Source organism: Rhipicephalus microplus, chromosome 3 (genome assembly GCF_043290135.1).
Source record: "Rhipicephalus microplus isolate Deutch F79 chromosome 3, USDA_Rmic, whole genome shotgun sequence".
In the NCBI taxonomy this organism is placed as follows: Eukaryota; Metazoa; Arthropoda; class Arachnida; order Ixodida; family Ixodidae; genus Rhipicephalus; species Rhipicephalus microplus.
The window spans coordinates 144,817,456-144,835,097 of record NC_134702.1 but is presented as its reverse complement, the minus strand read 5'-3'; the positions used below and the strand labels follow the sequence as shown (position 1 = coordinate 144,835,097).

The 17,642-nt window shown below is 44.5% G+C and overlaps 1 protein-coding gene across 1 annotated transcript in view; it reads right to left on the bottom strand.

The window, feature by feature from the left end:
* Positions 1 to 14,736, bottom strand: part of LOC142802987 (monocarboxylate transporter 9-like) — a 39,095-nt gene extending 24,359 nt beyond the window's left edge. The window contains exons 1-3 of the mRNA XM_075888080.1: positions 14,553 to 14,736; positions 13,490 to 13,633; positions 7,763 to 7,962 (exon numbers count right to left, since the gene is read on the bottom strand). Of these exons, the coding sequence (XP_075744195.1) occupies positions 7,763 to 7,962; positions 13,490 to 13,633; positions 14,553 to 14,724 (516 nt within the window). The 5' untranslated portion in view covers positions 14,725 to 14,736. The remainder of the gene's footprint in view (positions 1 to 7,762; positions 7,963 to 13,489; positions 13,634 to 14,552) is intronic.
* Between the last annotated feature and the right edge of the window lie 2,906 nt (positions 14,737 to 17,642).

Sequence of the window (17,642 nt, the reverse complement as noted above, 5' to 3'; positions counted from 1 at the left end):
TGTCTGTCTGTCTGTCTGTCTGTCTGTCTGTCTGTCTGTCTGTCTGTCTGTCTGTCTGTCTGTCTGTCTGTCTGTCTGTCTGTCTGTCTGTCTGTCTGTCTGTCTGTCTGTCTGTCTGTCTGTCTGTCTGTCTGTCTGTCTGTCTGTCTGTCTGTCTGTCTGTCTGTCTGTCTGTCTGTCTGTCTGTCTGTCCGTCCGTCCGTCCGTCCGTCCGTCCGTCCGTCCGTCCGTCTGTCTGTCTGTCCGTCCGTCCGTCTGTCCGTCCGTCCGTCCGTCCGTCCGTCCGTCCGTCCGTCTGTCTGTCTGTCTGTCTGTCCGTCTGTCTGTCTGTCTGTCTGTCTGTCTGTCTGTCTGTGCCTGTGCCTGCCTGCCTGCCTGCCTGCCCGTCTGTCCGTCTGTCCGTCTGTCTGTCTGTCTGTCTGTCTGTCTGTCTGTCTGTCTGTCTGTCTGTCTGTCTGTCTGTCTGTCTGTCTGTCTATCAATCTATCTATCAATCTATCGATCAATCTATCGATCAATCTATCTATCTATCTATCTATCTAGCCGCTTACGTGTGAGTGCTCTCGTAATCACCCCCCTTAACTTGGCGTGAACCAAAATTAGCACGGGTGGGTAGGATGGTTTGGCGAATATGACGCGCTGGTCAGAACATGAATAATGTCATTCCTTCGCGTACGTCGCCAAACGCTTCCTGCCTGGCAGTGGCACCTACACGTGGGCGTGCATGTATCACTTGTATGCGAATATATGCTACAGGTGATTGAAACTTGGAATCTACCCAGGGATAACGAGAACACACATGGGCAATTTTAACGTGTGAGCGTTCAGAAAAACCGGACATCGGCAGTGTTCACTGAACGAATGCAGCGAATATATGTCTTGGTCCCAGCAGGAATCGAATCCAATCATTCTGCCTGGGGATCGAGTATTCTACCACACTGCAGAGCCACGCCAGGTCTCGAAACTACTTCTAAAACAGATCTTAATGCTTGTAAAACGTCAATTGTGGTCGCAGTGCTGGCTATCATGTTTTATAAACATCACATATGTACATCTATCATACAGCTGTCCAGTCGGGTTGTTGTCAATTGTACTTAGGTGCCATGCACTAAAGTTGATTTATGTAGCAGTGTCCAGGGCTACCATCCTCGTGAGCGTCAGCGCTTCGCACCAGCTTATCGTTTCTGGTGTTGCCAATACTCATGTTCCTGCTGGCATTGTTACGCAAATGCAAAAAACTGGTTGTATAAATATCTGAAACGCTTCAACATATATCTGTGCGTACAAAATTTATACATGTATTTAGAGTCATTTCAAGATGTGTCGCTGAATAAAAAAATTGCAACACTAGTCGCCTTGCCTCCGCATGCTTCGCATAACATCGACTTCAAAGGTACGTGGGATATGCCAAATTGTTCGAACTAAATATGCATGTGGATTGATTACAGAGAGTAGCCAAATCCCCGGGGTGGGTGATTTTTTGACATATATATCTGTGTTATCTTAGCAGTCTAATAGAACACAGGTCTTGGCATGTCATGATATCACGGTAGTTTATTATAACCTCACCATTTTACCACCACGATGACAGTACTGTTTTACGATCACTCCACTGCGACTTAAACAGCTCTTAAAGGCGTTTAAGTTCAAGATTTGTTTGAATATTTTGAACCATAATCTATACAGGACGTCATTTCTCTATTTTAGACAACTAAGAAACTATGACGAGGGGTTCATCAAAACAGCAAGAAGGGGAACTAATAAGTAACCAGTGAACCAACACATCCTTGGAACAGACACTGACACGAACTCAATTATGAAACCCACATATATAACGTGACGTCATTGCCCATACAGTGCGTTTTTGGGAAACCGCTATGATTCGCATAATTTAAAATGAAACAACTGGCATGTGCTAATCTGATTCAAACCATACTGGAATATGGCGTATTTGTCTGGTTTTCACAACAAAGGAATTCAAAACTCAACTAGAAGGCGTACAGCAAACGGTGATACAACCTGCATTGAACAAACATAAACGCATTGAGTCACTAACAGAACTGCTAATAAAAGCTAGACTTCAAAACATAGAGGGCATAGAAAAAATAGCAAGACTTTAGTCGCCAACGTCTTCGTTTTTATGGATTAAAAGGATCTAGGCGTTGTTCCAAGATTATGTTACCCTTCCTGTTAAGAGACACTTCGAATATAAGGTGGCCAGTTTTTCGAACACACTTTCTCAGCCATCTTTTAGTAGGTCTGTTGTTACTTTATCTTCACCAGCGGCTTTTTCTTTGCATTCCTTTTAGGGTTTCCCTTACTTCCCCTATCGTTACTGGTAGGATTTCGGATTCCTCTGAACTATATTGTTTCTCACGATATCACCTTGGTTGTTTCGGCTTCTGTACAGCACTCTGTAGAGCTCCTCCACTACCTCAACTGTCCTGTCATTATATAATTAGGGGAACATTAGAGTTCAATCAACCAAAGGACCAAGCAGGACTTCATACAGGCTGCTCCACAATAGACCATATTCATTAACTATCAATCAGGTAATAGAGAAATGCGCGTAATACAATCAACTTCTGCACATAGATTTCATGTATAACGACAAGGCGTTTCACTCAGTCGAGACATCAGCAGTAATACAGGCACTACGAAATCAGGACGTCGAAGAACCCTACATATACATACTGGAAGAAACCTACAGAGGACCCACAACCACAAGTGTTCTCCATAAAGAAAGTGACAGCAACCCAATAACGAAGGATATAAATGTAAGGCAGGGAAAAACGATCTCTCCAATGCTATTCACCTGGTGTTTACAGGGGGTTTTGCCTAGATTGGGAAGAGTTAGTGATAAGATTTAGCGGAGCCTATCTTACGGACCTGCAATTCGCTAATGACATTGCATTGATGAGTAACTCAGGAGACGAATTGGAGCTCATGTTTACTGAACTGGACTATGGAAGCAGAAGAGTGCGTCTGAAAATTGATATGCACAAAACTAATGCGCAACACTGCAGTCTCGGCAGACAACAGCTTATTTTGGTAGGTGTAGATACGCTGAAAGTTGTAAAAGAATATGTCTACTTTGGAATGGTAGTAATGGCGGAGCCAAAACGCGAGAGTGGAATAGCGAGATGAATAAGAATATGGTGGATCACATTCGGCAAGCATTCTCAAATCATGAATGGTAACCTGTCACTAACCCTCCAGAGGAAGGTGCTCCATCTGCTCCATCTTGCTCCATCTCCATCTTGCCGGTACTCCAACTGCTCCATCTTGCTGGTACTTACGGACAAAGCAGAAATTTGGGGGCTCAGCACAAAGAGGGTTCAGCTTAAATCTAGAACGACGCAGTGAGCAATGGAAAAGAAAATGTTAGGTGTAACCTCAAAAGACATGCAGAGAGCAGAGTGGGTCAGGAAGTAAACCGGCGTAAACGACAGTATAGCTGAAATCAAGAAGAAGAACTGGACATGGGCTGGGCACGTAGCGCGTAGTCAGGATAACGGCTGGTCATTAAGGGTAACTGACTAGATTCCCATAGAAGGAAAACGCATGAAGGGGAGACAGAAAATTAGATGGGCCGATCACATTAAAGAGTTCACAGGTATAAAGAAAGCACAATTCCGGGTTGATTGGTGGATCATGGGAGAGGCCTTCGCCCTGCAGTGCGCGTAGTCAGGCTGATGATGAAGATGATCATGACAAGATGATGATGTTGAATCAGACAGTAAAGTGAATTAGACAAATCGATCGTAATTAGTGTGTCTATAAACACTTTTGTAGCATTATCACAAATGGAGCTGATCACCACTTGCTTGAAATATTCCTTCTGTTGTCTTTTTTCTCCCGGAAATTATACTTTGCTATGCAGTGCTCGTTATTGCAGTAGCGTACGGTCTGCTTTGTGTTATTGTAGCGCTGTTGTTGTCTGTTGTAACGCGCTTTTTTTACCATGCATTTGCACAGCATTAACATCAAATTCGTGTTTTAAGATGTATGCGAGCGTATAATATGATATACTTTACCACCGCGCCTAAATGATTCAGGTCTGATAGCTCTTTTTTTCGTGTTCATGTGTATGCAACTCAAAACTTCCAAGGGCAGTGTTATATATATATATATATATATATATATATATATATATATATATATATATATATATATATATATTGTGGCCTGAAATAATGTTTTCGCTGCCAATCAACCTTCAGTGTATTATACAGTCTTTTTTCGTCCCGTCTGTCATGATTTCTTATATGCGGCATTTTGATATGTGTTCCCCTACTGAATTGAACGCAAATTGAATCATAGTGTTGTCGAAAAAAGAAATAAAAAGCTCGAGAAGGCTTGATGTTGCAAATTAGTTCCGCGGAAGCCCATGATGTGAAAGGTTTAGTAGCACTGAGCGCAACAGCGAACACAAGTTTGCTGTTGAAGAATGTGCAACGTGACGCGGCGCTTCAGCACAGCACGAATTCCACGTAACTGTACGTGGCATGTGAATTTAGGCAATTACATTTCTTCTAACTGCTTGAAACTTCGAAAACGTCCCAAAACCACCATATGATTATAAGAGATGCCGTAGTGGGAGGCTCCGGAAATTTCGACCACCTGGGGTTCTTCAACGTGCACCCATATCTGAGCACATGGGTCTACAACATTTCCACCTCCATCGGAAATGCAGCCGCCGTAGACGGGATTGGATCCCGCAACCTGCGGGTTAGCAGCCGAGTACCTTAGCTGCTAGACCACCACTGCAGGTCGGTAGAGGCCCGTGTATTGTACTTTGTCAGTGCACGATCAAGAACACCAGATGGTCGAAATTACCAAAGCCCTCCAGGACGGTGTCTCTAATCATATCGTGCGTTTGGTACGTGCAACTCAGAGATTATTATTATTATTATTTTGCGTTATTCATCATGGTTAATGCGGTTCCGAAACAGGTGTTGAAGTGAACGAAACGAGTGCGTCCTGGTTCATGATGATGATTTCTGTTCGCACTACCCGGTGCTACGAGAACTTTAAACAACTGCACTCTTAAATCTCTTCTATGGTGTTTTATTTTCTTGCTTTTCTTAAAGGGGCCCCATAACACTTTTGAGCAAGGTGAGAAAGCACTGCTGATCCGTAGCCAAGGCTATCGAGAACATACGTTCCAAATATTATAGCGTTGCGCGCCGACTTGGAATTTACAATAAATTCTCAAAGTCAGCTGAAAATCACCTTCTCTTCTCTCGACAAATGACGCTACCGGCTCAAAATTACCATGTGCCAGGAGTAAAATCAGTCATTCGCTGATTTAACCAATGGTGCACCCCGTCGTTACGGGGGCCACCGCAAGAGGCCGCACTTGTCGGCGTATGCACGCGTGATCTTATGAAAAAGCCGCGCATTCGAAGAAAAAAAAAGAGAGAAAAAGTGCTCAAGATCACAAGACAAGCTACACACATTTTTTGCCACTGCGCCATCTCTCTCTGCTTTGCTTCCAGCGCTTTCGTCGGGACGAAAAAAAAAGATGAAATTGCAGCGTGCGACAAATATTTGTAACTCTGCTCGTATTAGACGTATTCTGAAAATTTTATGACGTCAAAAGCGGGAGGCACTAGGCTCCTTTACTGAATTCATCCAATCGTTACTTGAAAAACGATTGCAAAGCCCCTTTAAATATAAAAAAACATAAACGGCATATGCGTGACTCGGGCCTAGTGACTTTTGTGGAAATATATACGCAGAAAGAGTGCGTGATGCTTGGAGGGACCCACAGTGGTGGATAACTTTCTGTCGCAACAAATTGAAGGTCAGAGTCAAATTGTGTGAATGCTACCTCTAATAAGTGGAGTCCCAAAATTGGGACCCTTTTTTCTGCCCGTGAAATAAAAAAAGAGCTCTTTCCCTATCGAAGATACGAAGGTGAACAACGCTTTGTACAATACACACACACTCTCCCCTTATTCATTCATTTACTAATTTGTAAATAAATAAATCGATTTATTGCTACCGCGTTGCGCAATGCTCCTTCCAAACAGTTTCCTTCATCACAACGAAAGTCGGACCTTCATTCACGTGTAACTGTGAAGCGCTACAGTTCACTTCCTACAGACGTCAATGATATGCGCCTTAGTGCAATGGCAATACACCTCGATAAAACATCAGACTGACGTGCCAGAAACAGCTTATCAGGCAATCATATGTTTAAGGCTGCAATCAATAGAGCACCAATTATGTAAGAATGACGCATATCACTTTTAAATAATTGATGTTCTCACATACGAGTGCAGCGCATGTGACCAGCGCACCTGCAGAAATGTGCAAGTTACTAAAGTTTCGTTTGAATATACTGCGTTACTTAACTGAGTTTACTGAGGGTGAAAGGTGGTGGCCCGTGCAACATTATTGCGCACGTCTCTAACCAGGCACACATGTGGTTTCACCTTCAAGCCGTGTGAGAAAAAATGATAAAAGATTCATTGAATTATTTTATATATTATTTATTGTTTTTGAATACTCCGAGGAAGCGTAACCCTTTTAACTGCCAATGCGCAGAGCACACCACATAGGCATGTACGAGGCAAGAACGCTACGAATGATACAACAATGAAATAACAAAGCAAAAGCCGTACTATGCTATGAATCTTCTATCACGTGCACCACTCGTAACCTTGTTAGTTTGCCCATGAGGTTAGCTACCTAGATCTATTCGTCTACCAGTCTTTGTCATTCAGATAGCTGGCGAAGGTAACAAAGGAAAAATGGACGTGAGACACTCACCTATGATATATGGGCTGCACAAGAGTAGAGGTAACAGCGTCACTCCAGCGAACCCCCAGCCAGTGGCGACACTTTCGATGCCAAAGTAGTCGGCGACCACTACAGGCTTCATGGCAACTAAACAAGCGAGCAGCATTGTGGCACAAGCACTGACGATAATATAAGCAAGGAACGAATGAGCAGCCGGCAGAACCAGCATCGTCACTGCAAGCAGAATGAAACTCGTGGACACCAACGCTGTTCTGCTCACATATCTGCTGTCACCGATTAGTGGAAGCACAATACGACCAAAGAGTTCAGCCGGTGAACAGTAAGTCACAGAAAGGTCGGCGTGGCTTCGGGAAGCTCCCTTGTCAAGCGCATAGTCTACGATGGTTGCTGGAAATACTGCCATTGTGTAGTCAATAGCCACAATTGCCAACACGCAAGCGTAGAATCTGGGCTTTATTACTAGGTTACGGATCTGTCCAATAAACGAAGAAGGAAGATAAGGTTCCTGTCGAGTACATTGATTTGTTTGATTTGTTTGTGTGACTTCATGCGCAATAGTTGCAGTTCGTGCTTCTGTGCTTCCCGCTTCCGTAGCCACCAACTCGCTTGTGTTTTCTCGCTTTCCCAGACGCTTCAACTTGCGGAGCCAGCTTTCGAACGAAATCATGTTCTTCGCATTGCTAGCTGGATACTTGTTTCTACTGTTACTGGACGAATGAGTCACAAGCACTTCTGGTCTTGTTGACCGGTTGCACATGTTCTGAATAACACCTACACCATTCGGTATGGCAAAGTTCATAAGCTCGGCAGACCCGGCAACGACAGTTGTGGCCCCATCAGGGTGTGTTACAGGATTAGGAAATGCGCTTTCTGGTAGAGCAGGCTTAATCCACGAAATGTTCTTCCGTCGTTGCGCAAATGTTCTGGCCTCATGATTCCGAGAGTTCGTTTGCCACGGAGGTTCTTTCAATAATAATGTCAGGGCTGTTACGTTCATGGTGAGCGCCGCGTACACCAGCATGCATCCTCTCAAGCCGTAGGCATCTCTCAGCGACGTGAGTATCGTGGGAAACAGCAACGATGCCATCGAGTATCCGGCAAACTTGATGCCGCTGGCTACACCGCGGTATTTGTCAAAATACATCATGACCACGATGATCAGAGTCACGCAGACGACTCCCACGCCCAAGCCTGTGGCATTGAGAACAAGAAACGACGGCATGTAAGTCACACGTTCTAATTATTTGCCTTTGTGGTGACATGTGCAATCGTATAAGCTGTAATTGTTGGCTATTTAGTAAATCTGGAAGCGCTCTTGGGGCATGGCTCCTTGTATTAGGGCAAAAGTCACTGCAAATCACATAGATAACTAATCGAGCACTTCTTTCAGAAGCTCTATTTTTCAGATTTTGTTGTTTCCTTTAATTACGCAGCATGTGCAAAGTTCAAGTACTTCACCCTTCGGGAAGACAAGGCAATATCATTGTGTGGTCGTCTGCTGTTCACTATCTATCTATCTATCTATCTATCTATCTATCTATCTATCTATCTATCTATCTATCTATCTATCTATCTATCTATCTATCTATCTATCTATCTATCTATCTATCTATCTATCTATCTATCTATCTATCTATCTATCTATCTATCTATCTATCTATCTATCTATCTATCTATCTATCTATCTATCTATCTGACTGCTTTCTCAGAAACTGGTGATATTCAACGTAAAGCAAAAAGACGTGTGATAGACGTTCATGGATTTGTACGGTTTTATTGCCGCTACCCATAGTCATATCACTTGTTCATTTAGCAATACAGAATTCTCGGACCAATGCGTGCAATGTCCGAATGAAAGTGTTCGAGTGCACGTGACGAACGCTAGCGGAGAGGAAGCGCACCGGCCGTCTCACATCGCGCGAAAGACCCACGAGCGAGGTCCACGAGCCTTTGGCTCCACACTTGGCGCAACCGTAAGTGGCCGCGCGTGCTAGGGATGAGCAGACGGCTCATGCCTTTGTGCGTGCTATTCGCACCCATCATTTTTTGCGATCAAGTGATAGACAGCATGAAGATAACGTCGCTCGCTGCAGCAGTCGTGTTTTCTCACGCCGCCGTTCTGTTGAGCCATACGCCAGACTAGTTGTTCGGGTCTAAGAACCCGAAACCGCGACATGATTGTGAGATACACCTTAGTAAAGGGGCTCCGGAAATTTTGACCACCTAGGATTCTTTTACGTGCACTTCAATCTAGATAGGTAGGTCACAAGCACTTTCGCCTTCATTGAAAATGCGGCCGCCGTCGCCAGGATTCAACACTGCCACCGGCGGGTCAACAGACAAGCACGATAACTACTAGACCGCCATGGCGGGTTACACCAGGTTTGGTGCAACAGGAGGGAGGAGCCGCTAACCTCACTCTTTATAGCATTCACATTTGTGGTTGTCGCATTCAACGCTCTTTCCTCGCGGCGAAGCGTGTGAATTCTTTATTTTTTCAGTGAACTGCTGTTTTGTCCATGGGAGTACCAATCTAAATTGAAGCAAAACGGAAAGGCGAGCTGCTTGGCGCTGAATCCTTCTTACAATTTATAAGCGCTATGACGGCAGGGACAAGCAATGGCAATAAACTAGCTCTCACTCATAATTGAAGGATTGATTGCTTCAACAGGAACTATTGGCCGAAACCTTATCCTTGCCTGTCACTCGCGCATAGGCCCCTTTGGTCAAAGCAAAATGCTGAAGATGTATGGAATGTGCTCCCCTCATATCTCATCTGCTCAAGCAGTGTCACTTCTATGTCATATAATATCAGATGGATGACTGATGCAGATGGACGCTCTAATTTCATATGAAATGCTTCCGTATTTTCACGTCTCATGCGATCTCAGTTTTTCACATCCACACTCAGCGCGGTGAGTGGGCAAAAATGCAGGCGGCCTTCCTTGCAAGGCAGAGTTGTTCTCCATGAGGCTTACATTCGCACATCGTCCGTCCGGCCGATGTAGGCACGTCCATGAGACAGAAGGATGCAATAAACGATGTTCGTGCTACATGGTATGAATTTATAACGTCGGTAATGGCGCAACCACGTGGCAAAACATGGTCAAGCTTCTACCGACTATCAAACATTGCCTACTTAGTTCATTACTAGCATAAAAAAACTTCAACCCACTTCGCTGAGTTGAATTTTTAATACCATGTGATAGCACGTGTACGTACGGATAGAATCACACTTGCTTAGAGCAGCAGAGTGCGTGGCTGTCGACACTGTTGTTGGCTGAGGCTTCTACGTCACGACGATAGTTATAGCACAAGAACAAAACGACGACACACAGACAAGGACAAGAAAGACACGAGCGCTCGTGTCTTTCGTGTCCTTCTTGTCTCTGTGTCGTCGTTTTGTTCTCGCGTTATAACTATCGTCATGCCATACCAACTAGCCCAAGCTGTCACACTTCTACGTCACGTCAGCTGCGAACTTTCTGCTCATGCTTACATTTTAGCACGAAGGTCTTGCACATAGTGTGACCACATATGGTATAAATATGGCGTCGGTGTTTACATATTTATGCAGAAAATGGCAGCTGGTGCGGCCGGCTGGGCGCTGTAGACAAGTGTGATTCAATCTGTAGATGTGGGATACCCGCCACTTGACGGTTTCGATCCGGAATATACGAAAATCAAGACCTTCTATGTTCTTCATGAAATTCGGAGGCAGCTTGAACAATCTTGGCAAGAACAGCTGCATCTTTCAGGTGACATACTTTTTTCATTTAAGCTGCGCAGAGCGAAACGCTGGCATGACCGATCATTTGCCGAATTCAGTCATGACAGCTATTCTACTCTTAGCCTCGTGAGGAAAAAACTGCCGCATTAGAGCGGTATGGTCGGTAGACTACTGGCAAACGTGGACATACAGTGTGTTGAGTGCAGATGCGAAGTGCGGTTAGCCAAAACGGAAGCTTCGTTGAAACACCGAGATCACAGGGAACGTGATCTTTTGATCACACAACACGTGAAGCATTCATATTACATTTATGACGTCTGTCTGCATCAGTCACCCATCTTTCGTCTTATCTGTCAAATAAGTGACACCGCTTGATGAGAGCAGCTTGTTGGAAGGGGATTACATTCTACGTATCTTCAGTCTTTTTCTTTGATCAATGGCGCACATGCGTGGGTAAGAGGCGAGAATAAGGTATTCGTGTATGTTTCTTTTTGGTGTAACCATGCATGTACAGACCCACGGCTTAATGAGCTTCACAACTGAAAGTTGATTACGAGAGACGTCGTGGAGGGCTCCGGAAATTTCAACCACCTGGGGTTCTTTCCCGTGCACCCAAGTCTCAGCACATGGACCTAAAGCATTTTCGTCTTCAACGAAAATGCAGCCGCTGCTGCCAGGAATCGATCCCGAGACCTGCGGGTCAGCAGCCGAGTACCTTAGCCACTAGACTACTGTGGAGGGGCGAAAGTTCGCAGGTATACCGTGGCAGCAGAATGCCCAAGGACGGGTTGATTGGTGGACGTGGGAAAGGCCTTTGTGATGCAGTGGGCGTACATATAATAAGGGTGGTTGTGGTGGTGGTCGTCGTGGTGATAATGATGATGATGATGATGATGATGATGATATATTTGTTGATGAAGCAATGAAGCCTTCAGTTCTGTGTAAGCGCTTATAAGCAATAAAATAACTTGGGGTAACAATACAGGTGTCCCTGAAATTTCGTTCAAAACGAATATTCGCCTCATATGACCTGCTTCAATTCATGCAACAAGTGCCGACAAAATGTTATGAAAGATGGCTGATACACATTATTTGTTATTTAGGCGATAATTTATTTGAATGTTTCAGTAATCATTATGCACTGATTGAGGCAATTGATATAAAAAGCATTTATGTTTTATGACATTGGTGAGACTACAAAATGTCTGCCTTGTCTAAAAAGAAAGCACCTGGTACGTTGCGCGTCCCACGTACATACCGCTGTTTTGTTCACCGCTGTACCGCTAGAGGAATTTGTCACTGACTTGCGACTAATCCGAAACCAGTACTATTTGATTTGTTCGGAAAATACAAAAGAAGCCTACAGGCTTTGTTTTCAGTTTGACGGGCTTTGCGGCAATGTGTTCTGATCAATAGAATGCGATGTTGAATTTTGTACTATGTCCGTCACTTGGTTGAATGTAGTTCGCAGCTATGCTAGGAACCTTATTATATCACCATAGAGACGGAGTCTCTTATAATAGTTTCCAGTTAACCGGGTAGACTATCGATGCGAAAAACTATTTAGCACATTCAGTTCATTTTCAGACCACGTAGATGTTTAGGAGAGTGGTGGCTATACCGCAGAGGTTAATAGCTGTCAACTCCAGTGCTTCAAAAAAGTATACTGTGTACTTTGATAAAAATTGTATGTTCAAGGCTGTATGCGTAGGTAAAGCTAGGCCATTTCTTTTCATGAATCAACGTGCCATCTTGCAGTAATATTAAGAAACAAAAGATTTTCAGAACTTAAAACAACTGGTAGGCGACAGCATCGTGTAGTTATAGACTAGCGTAGGGAACACTCACTGTTTCATTCATAGCGTGGCGTAATAAACACCGTGGACTTTACAATTATGTAGCTACGCAATTTTTAAATAAAGAAAGATACCAGTTGATACCCAATTATTGAGGTCGCGCCTTGAGATGCGTAATATTTACTTCTTCGTTTACAGTGTTCCCAAGAATGAACTCAGCCACAAGATCAAGATGGGTGGGCGTTGAGCAAGTGGTTATACTTTCTTCAGGTGGCTGAATCGTTTGACAGACACACAGGCAAACCGAAATTTCTGCGTTGAAGTATTCCAAGGAAGGCTATCGTCTATAAAAAGGAGGCATACGCTTAGACCAGCAAAACGGCCATCGACTGATACCAGTAGTAAGCTTGCGTCGAAGTGCTCGTGTAGGCCATAGCCTGCAAGAAGCGACACCTCTTCAGAGTATCAAAACGCTTGTAGCGCAGTTAGATCACAAAACTGACATAGAGCTGTGGCCAATTACCATGTATGAAAACCGCGCCACGAGATCACGAACGCGCTATTACCGACGAGTTCCCCTTAATGTTGTCTGAACTGTATACGGTCATGTGAACTGTACACGCACGAGCAGGAGCACGGAGCTCGCCAGCTCTCTGCGTGTCATGTCACCAAACGTCCGCAAACCATGCAAGTTACATGGTGCGCACTTGACGACGGACTATTAGCGGTCCTGCCTCGCGAATGCCTCCACTACTCACAGACACCCAATGTGCACATGCAACGTGGGATGGTTTGGTTAAATGCAAAATATGATGCAAGCTTGCTTTTCTCAGTAAACAAATAAAAAGGAAAAGGATTGCATTCGTTCTGGCTGCTCGTGAAACCGTAAGCTGTCTTTCACGGAATATCTGCGTTACGCTGAAACCAGTTCGAGGTATCATGACCTGGAGACTGCTTAGAGCAATTAACCAGCAATTTAACTGCTGAAGTGCTACTCAGGAGCTAAATTTATCGTGCGATGAGAAACATATATAGCATAGGCTCTTTGCGCAAACCGTGCGTTACATGGACCATTAATCATGTAATAAACAGCTTCTAACAGACCCTATTCTTTCCAGACGTGCAGTCATTACATGGGCGGAAATGCAAACACTGTATCTCCCTGCGTGTATGCTAACGCGGTGTAACTCACCATGGATGACTCCCAGCGTCACGGTCATCCAGGCCATGTTGGGAGCGAAGACAGCTGCGAGGATTCCTGCCCACAGGAATACGCTGCCAACCAGGCCTAGTTGGAAGACAGACAGGTGCCGCTGCAGGCATGACACCAACAAGCCTGCAATGACGGAGAGTAAGAGAAAACGTTATACCGAGGCTGCCTGCGAATAACCATAACCAGAAATAGAACTCGGCGCGTTGGCGCCACCGCAGCTGCAGAGAAGGATCACTTGAATACTAAACAACGGTGTGCACAAAAAAAGCTGGGAAGACATATAGGCGACTTCGTCGAACGACATTATGAAAGCATATTTGCGCATATAAGCTACGTGTTCTAGACGACATAACTCGGACATATTGATTGTCGTTAACAGCTGTGTATGTTTTCGATTTGCAGCCTTCGACATGAACTACGGAAATCAGTAACGTGCATGTTTAAGGCGCTCTGTCAAATCAGCCTAAACCGGTTTTATGACCAAGCAGGCTTGCTCACCGAAATTCTGCGCCGCTGTGTACTATGCTTGCAAATCGTTCTTTTCGGTAGTAGCTTGCATCATATTCATACGCATATACTACTAAAACTGGGTCAGTATCGCCAAAGGCGTTTCTACAAGAGAACCTCTCAAGCGTGTATTTGTGAAGCGTGGCCACATTAGTAAAACGTAGTACAGTTTTTTTTATTTTATAACTTGATCGATTGATTGATCACATGATAAAAACTAGCGTTTCATGCTCACGGTCACTGAAAGTTCCCGCTATTTTTGTCTCCCGCTGTTGTGAATGCCACTATGGTCCTGCACTAACGTATACGTACGCTCGATATTGTCAACCTTCTGCGAGCTTCGTGCTTCTGGTATTGTGAGCTGCATCGTAGTTTAAGGACATCTCGTAGTGGCCTCAAAATTTTTAAACATTCTCGTTACCATACTAGAACACATGGGGGAAGACATGCTGCAGATATTTAAAAAAATATCTCGATTGATCTAAAACATTCAGAGAAAAATGATACATACCAAGATAGATTTGACTGCACGTACCTGAAGAGTGGGACACGACGGACATCACGCTAGCGGGCCACGATGCTGCCTCTCTTGTGACGCCAAATTCTTCAATGAAGGAGACGTAAAAAAACCCAGAGTTCATCATCATCACCGTTGTGAAGAGGGCAGTGAGGCTGGCTGCCCCTGCTACGCCCCAACTGCGGTCCATTTTCTTTCACGGGACTTGCTGCATTACAAACACACGCATCTGAATATTTCTCATTGGAACATCGACGCACTCACTTACGTGCTATCCCTTTCTCTACACTATACCGCAATAGTATTTGGCGTTTACAAAGACCGTGTGTTTCAGAGTGATTTAAACAGCACAAGACTTACTGGCCGAGACGCAGGACGCTCCTCAGAGGCCTACATGAAGAAGAAAACATCACAAGTGGCCAGAAAGCAGAAAACCACCGTCTTGCAAGACGAAAGTACGTCGCTACACAACCCAGCGGAAGCGTCCAGGAGGCCAGGGACTGGCACCGCCTACAAATATAAACTCACACACGCATATGAAGACTACATGCAATTTTCCCACTGGTGATTCCAACAGGGATTTTTCTTGGGTGTAATGACCACACAGCCACATTTACACATATGACTTACCTATGTACGGAGCAGCCAGCCCCGGCAGTATCTAAGTCGGTGCGTTCATGACACGCTCACAACGTGGTCTTGAGAATCACGTTTTTTTCGAGCTGGCACTCAGCTACCAACTGTTGACCTTAGAGCAGGACCGGCGAGCCACCGAGGCGAGTGAGGTTGTGCAAGAAGGCTCCCCCTCTACAGCTTTCGTAGTCCTGTCGCTGCATGTGCTCGAGGGCTTTGGCCAAAGATTTGAGTAGTTGCTGAGGTTTTTTTTGTAAGTTAAAGGTATTTCTCTAATGATATAAATTTACGAGTGCTTTTTGCGTTAGAAGGAGCATGCCGTTTTCTTTCCCTGGACCAAGGGCTTCCCTCTTGTCTGCTTCCCTTCTGCTGTAGGAGAAACGCGTGAATCAGTTTCTGCGCAACTGCATCTCCGCAGTTCTTGTGGCCCTTGTACCAAGCAATAATGGCTTCCTTCAGACGAAGTATCTGAAAGTGATCCAGATGGAGCTTAGAGCCGCTACATCTTATTTCCCCAGCATCACAGAGGTCCGCCAGTTTGGCAGTGCTAGCCGTACGGTCGCACTATTAAAATGATGCAGATCAGCTCTTAGATGTCATGCGCTGTGTGGTAACGGCCACAACTCGAGTAAATACCAAGCAAAAAGAGAAATGTTGTATTTGCAATGAACTGCACTATGGCGATAAGGCTAATTGCGCAGCAAGAGCACGAGAAATACACATTCTTGAAGTCGTGGGATGTAGGTGTCGTTCCCAAAGAGAAGCCATAGAAAAATACTGGGCAGAACTCAAGCGTCACCAGTGTTGCAGCTCGACTTGACTTTAGAATGGATGTGTCGTTTTTTCTGTCTATCGCGGATGTAGTAAAAAAGGCTCTAGAAAAGGCCATGGAGTGCCTGGCTGCACACATTTGTGAGTCCCTGTTACAAATTATATCTAACCAGATGACTCCCATACTTGGAACACCGAGAGGGGCATACATGGCTTCACAACATGCTGAGATTCCGCGACCACCAAGTGACACTAAATCTGAGACTGCGCCATTGCATTCTCAGTCTGCATTAGGTATCAAAAGCCAAAGTGAAGACGAAAATGCAGAAGCACTGGATCTAGATGACATAGATTTGGAACCTGGATCACTGAAAAGATCTAGATCCCCTCTGTCAAAGAACGCTCAGTCAAAGAACAAAAAAGTATCTGAAGGACAAAGAGGGCCTGTCAAAGTGAGGTTTCTTACAAGAAAGCGTAGTTAATAAGGCAGAAGCGGGATCAGTTCTTCTGAGAACGTAGGGTCACTCAATGTTCTCCATTGCAATTGTTGATCAACTCATTCTGCAACTGCAGATTTCTTATATTTGGCTTCTAAATTCGCTCCTGATAGTACTGCATTACAAGAGGCATGGCTACCTGTACATAATTTGTTTTAGCTAAACAACTACTCGTCTTTTCGACTCGACCGTCCACTAAAAGGTGTGGGTTTAGCTTTCCTTATTAATATTAGAGTTATTATAAAAGCCGAAATATCCTACAAATATATGACGTTGGAATGTGAAATCTTTGCAGTAACATTACGTAACCAAACTGCCTTCCTTTCACTTTACTTGCTCTATGTTTTCTTGAGGGGTGAAGACACGCGAAGCTTGAATATAGTTACACGGGCATGGTGTAAAAACAAAGCTTTAGTCAGGCACTTTCTCCACATCACACGTGTTGGGTTTTCGGGACTGATCTGTGAGGAAAACGCCTGAGGTAGTATAAAATGGATCTCAAGTGCCTCATTATGAGAAGCCCCACATTTATTCGAAATCTATCCAGGTCGGCCTTCGACTTAAGTTTCGCCAGTTCGGCAATTGCTACTTCTTCATGACCTTATGACGAGCGCTCTACTGCATCTCTATTTGGTGTGCCCATGCTGATTTAGAGAGTAGAATGCAGCTCGCTCGAAAAGGATATCGATATGTGGGGTTGAACGTCCCAAAACCACCGTATGATTATGAGAGACACTGTAGTGAAGGGTTCCGGAAATTTCGACCACCTGGGGTTTTTTAACGTGCACCCAAATCGGAGCACAGCGGCCTACAGTATTTCCGCCTCTATCGTAAATGCAGCTGCCGCAGCCGGATTTCAATCCCGCGACCTGCGGATCAGCAGTCGAGTACCTTAGCCACTAGACAACCGTGGCGGGGCCACTCGAATAATAAGGCAATACGCTGCTTTAGTAACACCTGACATCGCCAAAGTTTATGACAGTATGGAGCACTCAAATTTACCGAATACTGTACAAAGATTGATCCTCCTGCAATATATTACCGAGTGGGTGGCAAAAATTTTGAATTCAATGGAATTTTACTGACATAAGAAAAGTTTTCGTCATTTCAATTCCAACAAATACGCGGAGTTCCCCAAGAAGCAGCTTTTTTACCAGTATTTTTGAACGCCTTATAAAGAGCACTATTCCAACTGATCAGGAAGCTA